Below are 19,677 nucleotides of genomic sequence, written 5' to 3'. Positions count from 1 at the left end.
GGGAGCTGGGGGGACTTCGGGATTCTAACATTTAACTGTTGTTCATTCCTGGGGCACTTCTCTGTTTTCGTGGATGTGTGCGAAGAAAAAGCATTTCAGGATGTATATTGTATTCATTTCTCTGACATTAAATTGTACCTTTGAAACCTTTGAATTTGCTTGTGGCACCAGAGAGATGCTTTATATTGATCTCTTGAATACTAAGGAGACGACAAGCTCTTCTAGAGGTTATAATATCTGAGATGTCATAAAGGCCTACAGAGACCAAGCAAAAGTTATGGACTATCTTTGAACTCAAGGACCAGGCAATTACCGCTTCAACAGCTGTCTTTTTATCACTGCTTTTATGTGCAATCTATTTTATATAGTTTAGAGAAAGAGAGTACTATAACCCATAAAAACTTGAAATGACAACTCCTATAATTTCACTTAAAATTCCTAAAACCTGAGACAACATGGTGATTCATATTAATTGTTCTCTTAAATGTACAGATCTTTCTGGCTGAAAAAATGATCCTTGCGTATTTTGGGAGCGATTTTAGCAATGAAATATTAGATTGTAGTTTTGAAGTTGTCACTTTCACTTATTTTCTGTGAGATCTACCAAAGTCCCAACGTACAGCTGTTAGAGTTACAGAACACTATAACAGAGAAACAGGCTCTTTGGACCATCTAGTCCATACCAAACTATTTCTCTGCCTAGTCCCATCAACCTGCACCTGGACTATGTACCTATGTTGCAATCAAACCCATGTCCCCCTTAAATATTCTACTGTTGAAAGTAAACTTATCAAAGTATATATATATCACCATATATAACCGTGAGTTTCATTTTCTTGTGGGCATACTCAATAAATCCATAATAGAATAATAACCATAACAGAATCAATGAAACACTGAACCAAATTGGGCATTAAACCAGTGTGCAAGACAACAAACTGTACAAATAAAAAAAAAGTAATAATAATAAATAAGCAAAAAATATCGAGAACATGAGATGAGCCCTTGAAAGTGAGACCATATGTTGCTGGAACAGTTCAATGATGGGGCAAGTGAAGTTATCCCCCATGGTTCAAGATCCTTTTACCCTTAATCCATGACTTCCAGTTCTAGTCCCACCAAACCTCAGTGGAAAAAGTCTGCTTGTGTTTACCTTATCAACTCTGTTTTGTACTTTGAGGAATAAAAAGCTTATGATTTACTAATTTCAAAAAATGAGGTTTGTTTCATCCTAGTGAGGAGTTGTTGATTTGAGATATTAACTTTTGTACTCTTTCTGTCACTCTTGTCTTACCTGCTGGGTATTCACAGAAACTTATATTTTTATTTTGTATTGCTACAATTTGCAGTGTCTGCATTTTTAAAGATTTGTATGTTTTCACTCAAGTTGTGGGAATGCTCTAAGCAGTAGCTCTAGGTGATGTTTTGACATTAGTTGTGCTTTGATACAATGGATACATTTTCTATTTGTACTGTATTTCTGAAAGTATGTTGATTTTACTGTGATTCTTTACATGCAGATGATATTTCCATTCCATTGGCCGTGTCCGTATATTCCTCTGTGCCCTTTGGCTCTGGCAGATGTCCTTAGTGCCCCTTGCCCCTTCATTGTAGGGGTTGACTCCCGCTACTTTGACCTATATGATCCTCCAAGTGATGTAAGCTGCGTGGACCTAGACACTAACACCATCTCTCAGTAAGATTTTGACATATACAATTAAATTGTAAAATGTGGCTTTTGATTATTAGTTGAGTTTCAAAATAGTAATTATTTGTATTGCACTGTACTGTTGTCAGAAAACACCTCATTTCATGACATGTCAGTGATAATAAACCTGATTTTTATCTTGACTCTCCTCTGCACAGCAGCACCTCTCTTTCCAATTGTTGTGTGACAGGCACACATTATTTACTGAAATGATTTTAAAATCTTCTGACCCACTGCTAGAGCTAATGGAAAGAATTGCCAGTGTTTCTCTGCAGAAGCCCCAGTTTCCAGCACTGGCTTGTTCTTGAACTGATGGATGCATTTTCTACCTGCCGCCTGAGCTGCTGGCTGCCCCTCACGCTGATGGACTCCTCCACCATCCCGCCCCCCCCGGGTCTGTGGGTTCACGTTCAAGCTCGTGAGAACTCAGCTACTGGGATATGTAGACTTCAGAATTAAATTCAATTAAGTGTTTTTATTGATTCTGTGGCTATTTTTAATTTTTGTGAGAATAAAAAATTAATACTTGTAATATTTTTACTATAATCTTGACAAGTGCCTTGACTACTTACTGTCCAAAAATATGTCTACGTCTACCCTAGCCTGAGATACAGATTTTTGGACCATTAGGGAATCAGATGTTATGTAGAAAAAGAAGGAATGTGCCGAATTAGACCACAATTCATTGGAACAGAATTAGGCCATTCAGCCCATCAATTTTGATCTGCTATTCAATCATGGCTGGTTTATTTTCCCTTTCAACCCCGTTCTCCTGATCAGCATAGATCTTGTTGAATAGAGAAGACTAAAGGATACTTGTAACCAACATTTTTCTTAAGATATTTGTATGTAACTGTTCTTTCCCTTAATGTGCAGATAATATCAATTGGTCATTTTGTAATTACATTAACAAGTGCTTTACTGATGGTGAAGTCACAAACCCAATTCATAGTTTGTTGTCTCTATTATTGCAGTTTGCCAATCAGCATGTTCTGTACATTTAATTACATTTCAGATTTTTTTTGTTCAATTTGCTATCAGTTACAGTGTTCTTGCAGTGCTCTTTAATTTTACTGATACTAAAAATAATATTGTGATGCAGTTTCAAAATTCACTTGCTGGGTATTTGTGTCCAAGGTACGTATTTAAAAGTTTGTTCTTTCAGAACTGATGACAGGAAAAGCCTTACGTGGAAAGTACTTCCAAAGAAAGCCTGTAAAAATCTGATCAACTCTTTAAACAACATTTATGAACAGCTGGCTGAGAGTAAGTACGTTATGAACTCTGTATTGCTGAAATTTGTCCTTTTCCTAGAAAGATACAGGCCTTTCAGCCCACAGTGTTGTGCTGACCCTTTCACCTACTCCAAATTCCCTCCCACGTAGCCCTCAGTTTTTTCTTTCATCACTGTCTCTTGAAAGTCCCTAATGTTTTTGCCTCTACCAGCACCCCGGTGGCACGTTCCATGTACCTACCACTTTGTGTTTAAAGAAAAAACCTAGCTCTGTTGTCCCCTCTATAGTTTCCTCTGAACACCTTAAATTATGTCCTCATGTATTAGCTATTGCCACTCTGGGGAAAACGGGCACACTGGCTGTCCACTCTATATATTTTTCTTTACCATCATATGTGCTACTCTCAAGTCGGTTCTCACTCAACTTCACTGCAAAGAGAAAGGCCCCAGCTTGCTCAGCTTTTCTTCACAGGTCATGCTCCCTAGTCCAGGCAGCATTCTGGTAAATCACCTCCGCACCCTCTCGAAAGCTTCCACATCCTTCTTCTAAGGTGATTAGAGCTGAATGCAATACTCCCAAATTTTGTAGAGCAACAATATTACCTCAATGCTCTTGAACTCAATCCCCTGACTAACGAAGGCCAACACATCATGTGCCTTCTTAACCATCCTACCAACTTGCGTGGCAACTTTGAGGTATGCAGGAAATCCAGAATCCAGGATGGATGGTATCTATGGACTTGGACCCAAAATACCTCTCTTCCTTCACAATGCTAAGAATCCTACCAGTAACCTCGTGTTCTGCCTTCATGTTCAACCTTCCAAATAAAATTATTTTGCACTTTTTTCCAAATTGAATTCCACCTGCCACTTCTCAGCTCTGCATCCCATCAATCTCCTGTTGTAACTTACGACAACCTTCTCTCCTTTCCACAACACCACTAACCTTACTTTGTCATCTGCAAACTTACTATTCCACCTTCCGACATCCTCATCTAAGTCATTTACAATATTAAAAAAATCACAAAGAACAGGGGTCCCAGAATAGATCTACTACCACCTTCTGTGTTCTGTGGGCAAGCCAATTCCGAATCCGCACAGCCAAGTTTCCTTGGCTCCTATGTCCCCTTACTTTCTAAATACGGGTATCATGGGGAACTTATACTCTCTACCTTCATCAATTTGCTTTGTCACTTCCACAAAAAGTCAGTAAGGCTCATGAGGCATGATCTGGCCACTACAAACCCACGCTGACCATCTCTGTTCAGACTATGCTTCTCTAAGAATCCTCTTATCCCTATTAACCTTCTGATACGTCTCCTGTGGCCAGTGAGGATTCAAAGATCATCACAAAAAGTCAGCAATCTCTTCGCTCACTTCCATAGTAACCTGAGGTATGTCCCATCCAATCCAGGGGACTTTCAAACATTCCAGCACATCCTCTTAACCTCGACCTGTTCCAGCGCATAAGCTGATCTCACTTTCATCGAGATCGCTCTCTCTTGTGAATACTGATCATTCCTTTTAAAAACTAGTGACTTTCAGATACCATGGAGACCACAGAGTTATCTGTGCAGCAGCAAGGGATCTTTGCCAAATCACTGTCATATCCGCAGTCTTTTGGTCCTGGTAACTCGTGAAGTGTAGAGCTGGCTTAGCATCGCCTTGCATGTATCTTATATATATTGTGTATTTCCAATATCCTGTAATACACATCGTATATCGGAATTATTAAAAAGGATGTGTATTTTCTAGGAAAAGGTTCTGTGACTATAATTTCATTGAATTGGCTGGTCCTGGACTTATTTCCTGGCACAATTTACATATTACTATTTAACTATTTATGGTTTTATTACTATTTATTATTTATGGTGCAACTGTAATGAAAACCAATTTCCCCCGGGATCAATAAAGTATGACTATGACTATGAATTGTATAATCCTCATACTTCGTAATACATGAGATGCTGGAGGAACTCACCAGGTCAGGCAGCAACTATTGAAAGGAATATAGAGTTAACGTTTTGGACCAAGACCCTTCATTGGACCCTGATCGAGCCCGAAATGTCAGCTCTTTATTCCTTTCCGCAAATGCTGCCTGGCCTGCTGAGTTCCTCTGGCGTTTTGTGATTGTTGCCCTGGGTTTCCAGCATCTGCAGAATCTCTTGTGTTTATCCTTGTACTTGCCCAGGTTTGTTGACATCAGATGTCCAGTCTGATCACATTAGTTGCTCATGCACTTAAAACAGAGTTTCTTCTTGATCAAAGCTGCAATTCTTAACTTCACACAGGATGCCTAGTTCTCTTTGTAATCATCCCAGGCACTGTAGAACTCCATTTTCAGTTTACAGAAATCAAAAAGTTGCAGGATATCTTGATTTTTTTTATTGGATACAAAATTCCCAATCAAATTGCTTAAGATTTAGAAGGCCACAGAGCCGATTTGCAATTCTTAATGTGTGTTCATTTTTGCTGAAGCCAGCAAGATTGTTGTTCAGACTCTTAAAATTACCTTCACCCAAGATTGTGGAGACCAATAGTCAGCTGCGTCTTCATCTTGCCAGAAACATACATGCTTTAATGTTCTTTAGTACATTCAGTGTAAAAAAAATTTGACCACTCATGTTCTCAGTATTATTTATTTACTTATTTATTATTTTTTTATTTGTGTTTGCATATTGATTGTCAGTATTTGTGTGTAATTTTTCACTGATTCTGTTGTACCTTTTTTCTATTGTGAATATCTGCAAGAAATGAATCTCAGTAGTAATGGTGACATGTAAGACTGTAAGATATAGAAGCATAATTAGGCCATTTGGCCCATTGAATCTTCTCTGCCATTTCATCATGGCTGATACATTTTGTCCCTCAGCCCCAATATGCTTTCTCCCCATATCCCTTCATGCCCTGACTAATCTATAATCTATCAACCTCTGCCTTCAGTATACCCAATGACTAGGCCTCCCCAGTCTCCTATGGCAACAAATTCTACAGATTCACCACACTGTAGCAAAATAAATTCCTCCTCATGTCTGTTTGAAAAGGACACCCCTCTATTCTGAGGCTGTGCACTCTGTTAATAGACTACCCCACCATAGGAAACATCCCCTCCACATCCACTCTCTGGAAGCCTTTCAACATTTGATAGGTTTCAATGTGGTCACCCCTCATTCTTCTGAATTCCAGGAAGTACAGGCCCAGAGCCATCAAATGCTCTTCATATGACAAGCCCTCAATCCAGGAATCATTTCCATGAACCTCCTATGAACATTCTCCAATGTCAGCTCATCCTTTTTTAGATAAGAGGCCCCAAACTGCTCTCAGTACTCCAAGTGAGGCCTCACCAGTGCTTTAAAAGGCTCAACATTACAACCTTGTTTTTTATATTCTTGTCCTCTTGAAATAAATGCTAATATTGCATTTGCCTTCCTCACCACAGATCCAACTTGCCAATTAGCCTTTAGGGAATCCTGCATAAGGACTGCTAAGTTGCTTTGCACCTCAGATTTTTGTATTTTCTCTCCATTTAGAAAATAGTCTTCCATTTTACTACTTCTCCCAAAATGCCTTCCCATACACTTCCCAAAACTGTATTCCATCTGCCACTGTTTTGCCCATTCTCCTAATCTGTCTAAGGCCTTCTGTAGCCTCTCTACTTCTTCAAAAAACTACCTGCCCATTTACTTTGTATCATCCGCAAACTTGGCCACAAAGCTATCATTTCCATCACCTTAAGTCATTGACATATAATGTACAAAAAGGGGTCCCAACACAGACCCCTGTGGAACGCCACTGGTCACTGGCAGCCAACCAGAAAAGGCTCCCTTTATTCCCACACTTTGCCTCCTGGCAATCATCCAATACTCTATCCATGCTCATATCTTTCCTGTAATACCATGGGTCTTAACTTGTTAGCAGCCTCATGTATGGCACCTTGTCAAAGGCTTTCTGAAAATCTAGTACACATTCACCAATTCTGTTTTGCCTATCCCGTTTGTTATTTCTTCAAAGATTGCAACAGATTTGTCAGACAAGATTTCCCTTGAGGAAACCATGACTACGGCCTATTTTATCATGTGTCTCCAAGTACCTCGAAACCACATCCTTAACAATTGACTCCAACATCTTCCATCCACTAACTGTCAGACCTATAGTTTCCTTTCTTGTGCTTTTCTCACTTCTTGAAGAGTGGAGTTATATTTACTATTTTCCATTCCACCAGAACCATGCCAAAACCAATTGATTCTTAAAAGAAGATTATTAATGCCTCCACAGTCTCTTTAGCCACCTCTTTCAGAACCCTGGGGTGCATACCATCTGGTCCAGGTGACTTTTTCTACCTTTAGACCTTACAGTTTCCCAATAAGCCCCTCCCTAATAATTCCAACTTCACACACTTCTACCCCTGACACACTTGAACCTCTGACATACTACTAGAGTCTTCCACAGCGAAGACTGATGCAAAGTACTTATTCACTTCGGCTGCCATTTCCTTATCACCCCTGTTACTACCTCTCCATCATTTTTTCAGCGGTCTGATATCCACTCTCACCTCTCTTTTACACTGAATGTATCTGAAAAACTTTTGATATCCTCTTTAATAATGGATACTCTAGAAGGAATGCAGAGGAGATTTACAAGGTTGTTACCTAGATTGGAGAGTATGCCTTCAAAGAGAATAGATTGAGTGAACTTGGCTTTTTCTCCTTGGAGCGACGGAGGATGAGAGGTGACCTGATAGAGGTGTATAAGATGATGAGAGGCATTGATTGTGTGGATAGTCAGAGACTTTTTCCCAGGGCTGAAATGGCTAACACGAGAGGGCACAGTTTTAAGGTGTTTGGAAGTGGGTACAAGGGGATGTCAGAGGTAAGTTTTTCACACAGAGAATGGTGGGTGGGTGGAATGTATTGCCAGCAACGGTGGTAGACACGGATACAATAGGGTCTTTTAAGAGACTCTTAGATAGGTACACAGAGCTTAGAAAAATAGAGGGCTATGCAGTAGGGAAATTCTAGGCAGTTTCTGGAATCGGTTACATGGTCAGCACAACATTGTGGGCCGAAGGGCCTGTAATGCGCTGTGCTGTAGATTTCTATGTTCCATGTTCTAATATTAATGGCTAACTCATCTTTGTATTCCATCTTTTCCTTTGACTTTTTAGTTGGTTTTCAGAAGCTTTCCAATATGCTTAACTTCCTATTAATTTTTGCTCTATTATATGCCCTCTCTTTGGCTTTTGTATGACTTTGACTTCTCTTGGCAGCCACGGTTGTGCCATCTTGCCTTTAGAATACCTTTTTGTCTATGGGATGTATATATCCTGTGCCTTCGATATTGCTTCCAGAAGTCTGGCCATTGCTGCTCTGTTGTCATCCCTGCTTTCTAATCAGTTTTGTCCTGCTCCTCTCTGATGCCTCTGTAATTCCCTTTACTCCACTGTAGCACTGATACATCTGACTTCAGCTCTCCTTCTCAAACTTCAGAGTGAATTCTATCATATCATGATCACTTGACCCCTAAGGATTCCTTTACCTTAAGCACTCTAATCAACTCTGGTACTTAGATATATGTACTGCGATAATGAGTTTACTTTGCTTTGAAAAACAAATAATGCCATCAGGATTACACCATTGTTAGCTCTTTGCCTTTTTATTCTGATTCTGTTTCCATAAGTTGTGTAATTTTTTTTCACTTAAAGTTAAAATTGAGTAGCTTTCATTTTTTTTACATTTCAGTGAAATAATGCAAGTGTAAATACTTATTGTTTATGCTTACAAGGGAAAATTAGCCCTGTGAGGCTTCAGTGGATTTATATCTGTCATTAATCAGGGCATTGACGGGGGAGGAATTAGAAAGGATAATATTCCCAATTTTTTTTCAAGTCAGATCTTCAAAATCAATTAAAATTGCTCTATTTTCCAGTGCCGTTCATTAGAGGGTGCGTAATTTACATTAAGCATTTAAATGTAAAACTAAATGTGTTTCCTTTCAGTGCATCAAAGACCAAGAGAGGAAGCTTTAATGGAATTAACAATGAATGATCATGATTTAAACTCTGGTAAAAAGATGCAGGTGTTCGAACTGGAAATACAAGAAGCTTTTCTTCGCTTCATGGCTTCCATTTTGAAGGGTTACAGAACATACCTCCGACCTATCACAGAGGCTCCTTCTGAGAAAACAACAGACGCTAGCTCACTGTTTGATCTTCAAGGTGGTTACCGTTACTTAAAAATGTCTCTGGTTTTTGAATTTGCACTTACCAAGTATTTGAGACATACACGTTATTAACTAAACATGCAAATTGCTTGAATTCAAAAATATTAGTGAGTTCCTTGGTTTTAGATCATGGTTAAGTTTTGGTGTGAAAGATAAATGCTTCATAGTTTATAACATTTCCTTTTAATCTAGTAAAAAAAAAACCTCATACATTCCACAAAACTAATGTTATGATATTGTGGAAATAAGAATAATTCATCTCCGTGCAGCTGTTAACTTTGAATGTTTTTCCAAAGAAATATTTAGAGCACAGGTTCTGGGCACCAAACTTTGATCTGTTTGTGTATTTTTTATTGCAATGTTTTTACAACACCAGTGACCTGGGTATAATTCCCACCGCTGTCTGTAAGGAGTTTGTACTATATGTTCTGTCTGTGACTGTGTGGGTTTCCTCCGGGTGCTTCAGTCTCCTCCAACATAAGGACTAGGAATAGGAGCAGGAGTAGGTCATCTGGCTTATCGAGCCTGCTCAACCATTCAATAACATTATGGCTGCTCTGGCCATGGGCTCATCTCCACCTACCTGCCCTTTCCCCATAACGCTTAATTCCCCTACTATGCAAAAATCTATCCAACCTTGTCTTAAATGTATTTACTGAGGTAGCCTCCGCTGCTTCATTGGACAGAGAATTCCACAGATTCACCACTCTCTGGGAAAAGCAGTTCCTCCTCATCTCCATCTTAAATCTACTCCACAGAATCTTGAGGCCATGACCCTAGTTCTAGTCTCACCTACCAGTGGAAACAGCTTTCCTGCCTCTATCTTATCTGTCCCTTTCATAATTTATGTTTCTGTAAGATCTCCACTCATTCTTCTGAACTCCAGCAAGTACAGCCCCAGGAGACTCAATCTTCCCTCATACTCTAACCCCCTCATCTCTGGAATCAACCTGGTGAACCTCCTCTGCACCACCTCCGAAGTCAATATATCCTTCCTCAAGTAAGCAGACCAGAACTGCACACAGTTCTTCACGTGCAACCTCACCAGTACCCTGCACTGTTTGCAGCATACCCTCCCTGTGCTTAAATTCAATTCCTCTATCAATGAAGGCCAACATTCTATCTACCTTCTTGATACACTACTGCACCTGCAAACCAACCTTCTGTGACTCGTGCACAAGCACTGCCAAGTCCTTCTGCACAACAGCACGCTGTAATTTTTTTACCATTTAAATGATGATCTCTGTCATTTTTCCTTCCAAAGTGAATGACCTTGTATTTACCAACATTGTACTCTATCTGCCAGACCCTTGCCCACTCACTTAACCTATGTATATCTCTCTGCAGACTTTCCGTATCTTCTGCAGAATTTGCTTTTCCACTCAATTTAGTATCGTCAGCAAACTTAGCTACACTATACTCGGTCCCCTCTTTCAGATTGTTAATGTATATTGTGAACAGTTGCAGGCCCAGCACCAACCCCTGCAGCACATCACTCACCACTGATTGCCAACCAGAGTAACACCAATGTATCCCAACTCTCTGCTTTCTATTAGATAACCAATCCTCTATCCGTGCTAATACATCAACCCAACTCTGTGAATCCTTATCTTATGGATGTCTTTTATGTGGCACCTTATCAAACGCCTTCCGGAAATCCAAGTAAATAATGTCCGTCTGTTCCCCTCTCTCCACTACGCTTGTTATATCCTCAAAGAACTCCAGTAATTACAAAGGTGTACCAATTAGTAGTTTAATTGGCCACATGGGTGTAATTGGGTTGCATGAGCTCGTTGGGCCAGAAGGGCCTGTTAACCATGTATCTCTAAATAAATAAATAAAATCAGTTTCTTCTTCCAGATTACTGATTTCCTGAATATTTGTAGCATATTCTGTTTTCATTTTACAGTTCAGTTTCACTCAGAAATTCCCAGAGCTATATTGTATAAAACAGTTAAGAATTCTAACGAGGGCCAACCAAGATTTTGATTTGTATAGTGGAAACAAATTTAATTGGACAAAATATATTGAAAATCATTTACTTCATGTTAATTATTGTAGGTTTTCTGAGAAGCAGAGATCGTTCCCACCAGAAGTTTTACTCATTGATGACAAAAACACAGATGTTTATTCGTTTCATCGAAGAATGCTCCTTCGTGAGTGACAAGGATGCAAGTTTGGCTTTCTTTGATGATTGTGTGGACAAAGTAAGTCACTGTAGAATTTTATTAAAGGAGGAAGTGAACTGCAGTTAAAGTTAGGGCTTCTGAAATTGGAAGTCCTTTCAGATCCTTGTGCACAATTTTAAGTGGTCCATGTTTAAGTAATTCTGCAATGCTATCTACTTTGCAGAACTTCAGTCTGTTTCATAACTGAGTCAAATAAGGGATGTTCATTTAGAAACTTAAGTTGACAGTACTCACCTGACCGCAATGATGTTCCTGTGTGAAACTTACCAGTATCAAACAAATTAATAATCCATAACATCCAAATGTCGTTAAATATCTTTCATTCATCACTAATACTATCTAGTGATGTATTATCAAGAAAACAACCATAAATCAGGGTTTGAATACAAAATACCAGTGAAGATTTGATATGCCAACTTTGTAGTTCAAGCAAGCAACTTTACCATTATTTTAGTTTGTATGTGTTTGCTTATTTTCTAACTTGGTTAATGAACTAAAGTGCTTTGCTAAATCTCATGTTTTGTGCTAATACTAATAATGTGGAAAGGATGTTTCCTATAGTAAGAGAGTCTAGGGCAAAGAGTGCACGGCCTCAGAAAAGAGGGACATCTCTTTCCAATGGAGACAAGGAGGCATTACTTTAGCCAGAGGGTGGCGAATCTGTGGAATTCATTACCACAGATGGCTGTGGAGGCCAGGTCATTGGGTATGTTTAAAGCAGAGGAGGATAGGTTCTTGATTAGTCAGGGCACCAAAGGTTAAGAGGAGAATGGGGTTGAGAGAGGAAAATAAATCAGCCATGAAAGGTAGAGCATCTTGATGGGCTGAATGGCCTAATTCTGTTCCTATGTTTTGTTTTTTAAACTCTTTTTGTTTTCTGTCTGCAGAGTTAGCAGAATTGCTATGGGTCGATATGAACGAATTTGCTTCTTTTCTTTAGGGCTTGAAGTTAGTGTGTTCTAGCTGGTAGTGCGCTACTCGACTGTTGGGGAAATGCTTATCCAGAGAAATGGATCATGGCCTCTTCCACAATGATAGTACAAGGGTTTAGTTTGCACAGTGCAGAGTCATTTGACAGACAACAACTCTGACCTTTTACAGCTGCTGTATTTACTGTTAATTTCCAGTCACTATCATCCACAGCATGCAGATAGATCAACAAAGGTGCACCTGAGGATGTGTGCTTAGCCCCTGCTCTGCTCGCTCCACACCCATGACTGTGTGGCTAGGCACAGCTCAAACTGCATTTATAAATTTGCTGATGACACAGCTATAGCTGGCTGAATCTCAGATGGAGACTTTCCCTGAACTGAGTTGAGGCGTTAGGGTTAGGCGTTCAAGGGATGTCATGATACAAAAGCTCTTATTACATATAGTACTTAGGCACCCTAGTTTTTTGTTTTAAGCATTTATTTTTGTCTTCTACATTAGTGGTGTCAGTAGAAAAGAGCAAATTTTACATTCCTGAGCATTCATATTCCAAAAAATTAAATGTTATTGGTTTTTATATTTCTTTAAAGAAAGTGACATTAAGTGATAAAGCACTTTTCAAATAAAAACTTGATTACTTTGTGGATTGATAGCCCAGTGTATGATTAAACAAAGGTGACATCAACATAAGCTGAATGAACTAAATGATTAACTGAAACAGAAACGGTGTAGAAGGAATCAAATGTGGCAAAGGTGAGCATAACAACAAGACGCAAGATGATCATCCTACTTCAACAAGGTTTCTTCCAAGCAGAAGTTTTGCCTCTGACTAGAGTTTCCTGAAAATGAAAACCAATTTCCCCCGGGATTAATAAAGTATGACTATGACTATGAGTTTCAAGCTGTGCTGTCTGAGCTCTTCTGAAGAAGCACAAAAAAAAAACGCAGAAGGTTGAGGACTAGAAATGCAGTGGTTGGCCACGGGAACTGAGTGCAGTAGACGAGAGATACATCAAACTGACCTTCCTTCTAACTCGGAAGAAGTCCAGCACTGCTATCAGCTCTGAACTCAGAAACAACTGGAAATCAAGTACACCCTCTATAGTCTGGGGAAGTCTTGTCAGAAATGGTCTTCATGGAAGAGTTGCTGCCAAAAAGCCATTCCTCCAAGTGGAAACAAAGCCAAATGACTCAACAGTGCAGGAATTGACTTTATTTCTACATCCCTCACATACGGGAGGAGTAAAAATCTTTACGTTATCTCTCTGTCTGAATGTACAATGTGCAAATTATAGTAATTTGTAATAAATAGCATGTATAGTAAGATATACAACAGAACAGTCAAAATAGCTTAGAAATACATTGTGTCAGCATGAATTAATCAGTCTGATGGCCTGATGGAGAAAGCTGCCCTGGAGTTTGTTGGTCCTGGCTTTAATGCTGCAGTACCGTTTCACAGGTGGTAGCAGCTGGAACAGTTTGGCTTGGGGTGACTCGAGTCCCCAATGATCCTTCACACCTTTTTTATGCACCTATCACTGAAAATGTCCTGAATAATGGGAAGTTCACATCTATGGATCTGCTGGGCTATCCGCACCACTTTTTGCAGAGTCCTGCGATTAAGGGAGGTACAATTCTCATACCAGGCAGTGATGCAGCCAGTCAGGATGCTCTCAATTGTACCTCCGTAAAAAGTCCTTAGGATTTGGGGACTCATGCCGAACTATTTCAACTGTCTGAGGTGAAAGAGGCGCTGTTATGCTTTTTTCACTACACAGCCGGTATGTACAGACAAAGTGAGATCCCCAGTGATGTGTATACCAAGGAACTTGAAGCTGTTCACCCTCGATCCATTGATGTCGATAGGGGTGAGCCTATCTCTGTTCCTCCTGTAGTCTACAACCGGCTCCTTTGTTGTGACATTGAGGGAGAAGTTGTTTTCCTGACACCACTGTATCAGGGTGATGACTTCTCTGTAGGCTGCTTCATTATTATTTGAGATTAAGCCAATCAATGTAATATTGTCAGCAAATTTAATTAGCAGATTGGAGCTGTGGGTGGCGACACAGATCTTCTGCTGAAGATCTGACAGGAAGTCCAGGATCCAGCTGCACAAGGCAGGGTGAAGGCTGAGGTCTCTGAGGTTCTTGTCAAGCCTGGAGGGAATTATGGTGTTGAACACTGAACTGTAGTCCAAGAACAGCATTCTCACATAAACATCCCTCCTCTCCAGGTGTGTAAGGACAGTGTATAGAGGTGTGGCTATTGCGTCATCTATCAATCGGTTGTGTCGGGAAGCAAATTGTGGGGATTCCAGTGTGGGTGGTAGCAAGCTGCAGATGTAGTCCTTGACCAGCCTCTCAAAGCATTTGCTTATTATTGAGTTGAATGTGACAGGACGCCGGTGGTTTGGACGTGGTACCTTGGTCTTTTTAGGTGCAGGGACAATGGTGGATGTTTTGAAGCAGAAGGGCATTATACACTGGAAGAGGGAAAGATTAAAAATGTCTGCAAATGCACCAGCCAGTTGTGCCGCACGCACTTTGAGTACCTGCCCTGGGAAGCAAAAACACAAGGACTGGAATGCTGAACAATGGCAGCAAATGCTCTGTACTAACGAGTCAAAATTTGAAAGTTTTGCCTCAAGCAGGAGGCAGTTTGTCTATAGAAGAGTTGGAGAGTGCTTCTGCAAATGGAGTTTATGATCTGATGAGAATTAATGGAACCCTCAATGCCGCGAAGTATAAGCAAATTCTCATCCACCACGCAATATCATCAGGCAGGTGGCTGATAGGTCCCAACTCATTCTGCAGTAGGACAATGACTCTAAACACACAACAAAGATCATAAAGAACTATATTCAGCAAAAAGAAGAGCAATGAGTTCTGCAACAAAAGGTATGGCCTCCACAGAGCCCTGATCTCAACGTCATGGAGGCTGTCTGGGATTACCTGGAGAGACAGAAGCAAGCGAAACAGCCAAAGTCTGTAGAACTGTGGCAAGTTCTCCAAAATGCTTGGAACCTTCCGGCCGATTTTCTTATAAAACTGCATGACAGTGTACCTAAGAGAATTGATGGAGTTTTAAAAGTAAAAAATGGTCACACCAAATATTGATTTAATTTATCTTTTACTGTTTACTGCTCTTTATAGTAATTTTTTATATATTAAGAAAGAGTTCATTTCTTTATTTTCAAAAGCATCTTCACTTTACTGTTTTTTTTAACGTGTCTAATACTTTTGCACAATACTGTAAAATCAAAGTCTTATTTTCCATTCTTGGTGCTCTATTTTGGAAATTCCTAAATGTATAACTTTAAAATATATGGTAACATAAATAGATGATTAAGTTTCCGGAAAGAGTTCCAAAAATAAGTCTCATTTTCTATTTCACTGGTGTCACTCATTTTACTTTCTTGCACAAGTGTTTGCCACATTGTATTACTAAGCACGCAGGCAGAGACTATTTACGAGCTGAGAGACTGGAAACATTTCTACTGGGTTTGCTTTACCCTACTAATATGCTAATTGAATTGAAAAGCTGCTGACTCTCCATTTAGGATGCAGAAAATCTCTCTTTCTTTCAGCAGTCTTTGTTGCTTTGCTTTGGGTCAAATCGAACAGCAAAATTAGGTCACCTGCCATTCTCTGGAAGAGAATTATTGCAAGTGTATCTGCTGGTCTCACCACATAACAATTTGGCAAGTCATCTTTATTTCCAAGTATTTTTTATTCATTTGAACTGTGAAAGCACCTTTAGTTGTATGTTGATGTCAAGAATAAAGCGTTACTTTTTAATGCACTGATATGTCTTACAAAAGGGCTTAATGCTTCCCAGCCAGTGGTAGATTTTTGTTCTTTTAATGAGATTTAACTGTGTTGGAGACGAGCTTTTTTGGAGTGACTGAGGGTAAAATTTATTTGATGATTTTGATGTTGGCAGAGGAATCAGTGACCTCAAAGTAGAGCTTTACTCCGTAGAATGAACCCAATAAGTGTCACATCTGTTTCTCTGTGAAACTTTGGGTGCATGAAAGAATTTTGGCAGAGCAGCCAGTTGATTTGTTTTTATGCCTTCAGCTGGCATTGAGCAGAAACACATGTTGTTGCTGTCCACTGTGTGTATGAAATTCTGTAATGGAATATGAGCTGCACTTTCCTGTGACACATGAGATGAACATTCTCTGGACACCTCATAATTATTAGACAGTGTCTATCCCTCTGAGAACACCGTTCCTTTCAGGCCAGTTTATCTGTGAAATATTGAACTGTATCTGTGTGTGGAGAAAGCAATGGTACTAGATTGAAGAAACCTGTTTCTGCATACATTTTATTCGCTTGATATTCTTGATGCTCAAGTGTGTGCAAAATTATAACTATACATGTGAAGGTTATTGTGATTTCTGGGAACTGAACTTGTAAATTGTCTCTTTAAGTTCACTCTGTGTGAACAGTGCAATGTATAACTACAAGAGAAAAAATGTAAATTACATTTTTTGCTTCCTGCCAACTCTAATCATAATTTCAGATGTGCTGCTATCTGCATTCGAAAGCGAGCTGCATGCCTTGGTAAATTAAAAGTGACTTTGGGGAGAGCAATGTTCGGCAGTCTGGTACCCCAGGTCGTGACCATGGAACAGTGTTAATGAACCATACATTCTGTTATATTCTTTAAAGAATCATCCAATGTCCTTCAGAATGCTGTGTTCAATTAATAACGAGTTGTAGCAATGGGTATCAGTTTCCTATTGCAACTGGGTCTTTTTTGTTAGAAATATTTTAGTGTCTAACTACTTATCTTGATATCAATGCATCGTTCTCTTTAATAAAGATGACAGTTCAAACAAATATTTCCTTGTTTTGAACACTTTTGCCAAGTCCCACTGCAGTAATGGCAGTGGGTTGTCTCTGTAACTCAGACCTCTGCCATTTTTTGCTTGAGGCCTGTGGCGAGATGCTGCATAGGAGCAGGCCCCTTCGACCCCAAGCCCCACCAATCATCAGACACTGGTTTCACGTAATCCTGCATTAATCCAATTTCTTTTCTCATCAAACCTTTCAAACTCTACCACTCACCCTCACACCAGGAGCAATGTGTAGTGCCTAATTAACAAAGATTAGTTTTATTTCTCACATATGCATCAAAACAATGAAACCTGCAGTAAACTGCATTGTTTACAAAAAGCAATGGAGACGGCCCAGGGCGCTTCCCACCTTTGAGGAGATCTACATGAAATGCTGTCGCGAGGAAGCAGCATCCATTATCATGACCCCCCACCACCCAGGACATGCTGTCTTCTCGCTGCTGCCACAAGAGCCTCAGGACTCTCACCACCAGCTTCAGGAACAGTTATTACCCCTCAACCATCAGGCTCTTGAACCAAAGGAGATAACTTTACTCAGTTCTTGCCTGCCCACAACTTGCCCTAACCCATACGTTTCAGTAATGTGGGAGAAAACCAGAGCACCTAGAGGAAAACCGTGTGGTCACAGTGAGAACTTGCAAACTCCTTACAGACAGAGGCAGGAGTCAAACACTGTTCAGTGTCCGCTGGTGCTCTAAAACGTTGTACTAACCATTACACTACCGAGCTGCCTCTCCCACACAACACATCTTTCAGAGTCCTGCTGAAAGGTCTTGGCTGGAAATGTCCATTGTACTCTTTTCCATAGATGCTACCTGGCCTGCTGAGTTTCTCCAGCAGGCCAGGTAGCATCTGTGTGTTTCTTGGATTTCCAGCACCTGCAGATTTTCCCTTGTTTATGTAGATAAACTCTTTCCCTTTGAGCATCTGTGAGCACCTTCAGACTATCCTGGTTTACATTAGAAATGGATGTCAATGGTAATCAAATTACTGGAGTTCCACACATTAGCTCAAGCAACAGGAAGTATAATTTGGACAAGTTGCTGGAGGACATTGCTGAAATTTGGGAGGCTCAAGTCAGATGTATCAGTGTTGCATTGGAGTGAAGGGAATTACAGAGGCATCAGAGAAGAGTTGGCCAGAATTGATAGGAAAAGAACACTGGCAGGGATGACATCAGAGCAGCAATGGCTGGAATTTCTGGAAGCAACTTGGAAGGCGCAGGATATATACATCCCAAATGGAAGAAGTATTCTAAAGGCAAGATGACACTATTGTGTCTGACAAGAGAAGTCAAAGCCAACATTAAAGCCAAAGAGAGGGCATATAATTAGTGCAACACACATCAAAGTTGCTGGTGAACGCAGTAGGCCAGGCAGCATCTCTAGGAAGAGGTGCAGTCGACGTTTCAGGCCGAGACCCTTAGCCCTGACGAAGAGGATGCCAAAGTTATATAAAGTGTAAAAGAGAGGTGAGCGTGAATATTGGACCACTGGAAAACAATACTGGAATGGTTGTAATGGAAAGGAGGACATGGCGGATGAACTGAATAAGTATTTTGCATCAGTCTTTACTGTGGTGAAAGTCACGAGTGGTATGGTGGAAGTTCCAGGTGTCGGGTCATAAAATGTGAAGCTATCATTATGAGAAGTTTCTTGGGAAATTGAAAAGTCTAAATGTAGATAGGTCACTTGGAGTTGGTATGCACCCCAGGGTTCAAGAAGGGAGAGAGGAAAAAGAAAGGAAATTATAGGCCAATTAGTCTGACCTTAGTGGTTGGGAAGATGTTGGAGTTATTATTAAATGGATAATTAAGGATGAAGTTTCAGTACTTGGAGGCACATGATAAAATAGGCCGTAGTCAGCACGGTTTCCTCAAGGGAAAATCTTGCCTGACGAATCTGTTGCAATTCTTTGAAGAAATAACAAATGGGATAGATAAAGGAGATTTGGTGAATGCGTACTTGGATTTTCAGAAGGCCTTTGACAAGGTGCCAAACATGAAGCTGCTTAACAAGTTAAGACCCATGATATTACAGGAAAGATACAAGCATGGATAGAGCATTGGGTTATTGGCAGGAGGCACAGAGTGGGAATAAAGGGAGTCTTTTCTGGTTGGCTACCAGTGACCAGTGGCATTCCACAGGAGTCTGTGTTGGGACCCTTTTTTGTACATTATATGTCAGTGACTTAGATGATAAAATTGATAGCTTTGTGGCCAAGTTTGCGGATGAAACGAAGTAAAGGGGGAGGGAGTTTTGAGGAAGTAGAGAGGCTACAGAAAGACACAGATTAGGAGAATGGGCGAAGAAGTGAGATGGAATAGTGTTGGGAAGTGTATGGTCATGCATTTTGGAAGAAGAAATAAAAGGGAAGACTATTTTTTAAATGGAGAAAAAATATAAAACTCTGAGGTGCAAAGGGACTTGGGAGACCTTGTGCAGGATTCCCTGAAGGTTAATTTGCAGAGTGAGTCTGTGGTGAGGAAGGTAAATGCAATGTTGGCATTTATTTCAAGATGACAAGAATATGA

At 40.1% G+C, this 19,677-nt stretch overlaps 1 protein-coding gene across 4 annotated transcripts in view; it reads left to right on the top strand.

Moving 5' to 3' along the window:
- Positions 1-19,677, top strand: part of dennd4a (DENN/MADD domain containing 4A) — a 161,973-nt gene that overhangs the window by 75,664 nt on the left and 66,632 nt on the right. For all 4 annotated transcript variants that reach the window (XM_072277956.1, XM_072277959.1, XM_072277955.1 and 1 more), the window contains exons 10-13: positions 1,521-1,696; positions 2,874-2,974; positions 8,938-9,156; positions 11,223-11,368. In XM_072277956.1, the coding sequence (XP_072134057.1) occupies positions 1,521-1,696; positions 2,874-2,974; positions 8,938-9,156; positions 11,223-11,368 (642 nt within the window). The remainder of the gene's footprint in view (positions 1-1,520; positions 1,697-2,873; positions 2,975-8,937; positions 9,157-11,222; positions 11,369-19,677) is intronic.

The sequence above is a fragment of the Mobula birostris genome, chromosome 14 (genome assembly GCF_030028105.1).
Source record: "Mobula birostris isolate sMobBir1 chromosome 14, sMobBir1.hap1, whole genome shotgun sequence".
Taxonomy (NCBI): Eukaryota; Metazoa; Chordata; class Chondrichthyes; order Myliobatiformes; family Myliobatidae; genus Mobula; species Mobula birostris.
Note: the sequence above shows the minus strand (reverse complement) of the source record. Positions and strands in the feature narration are given on the sequence as shown.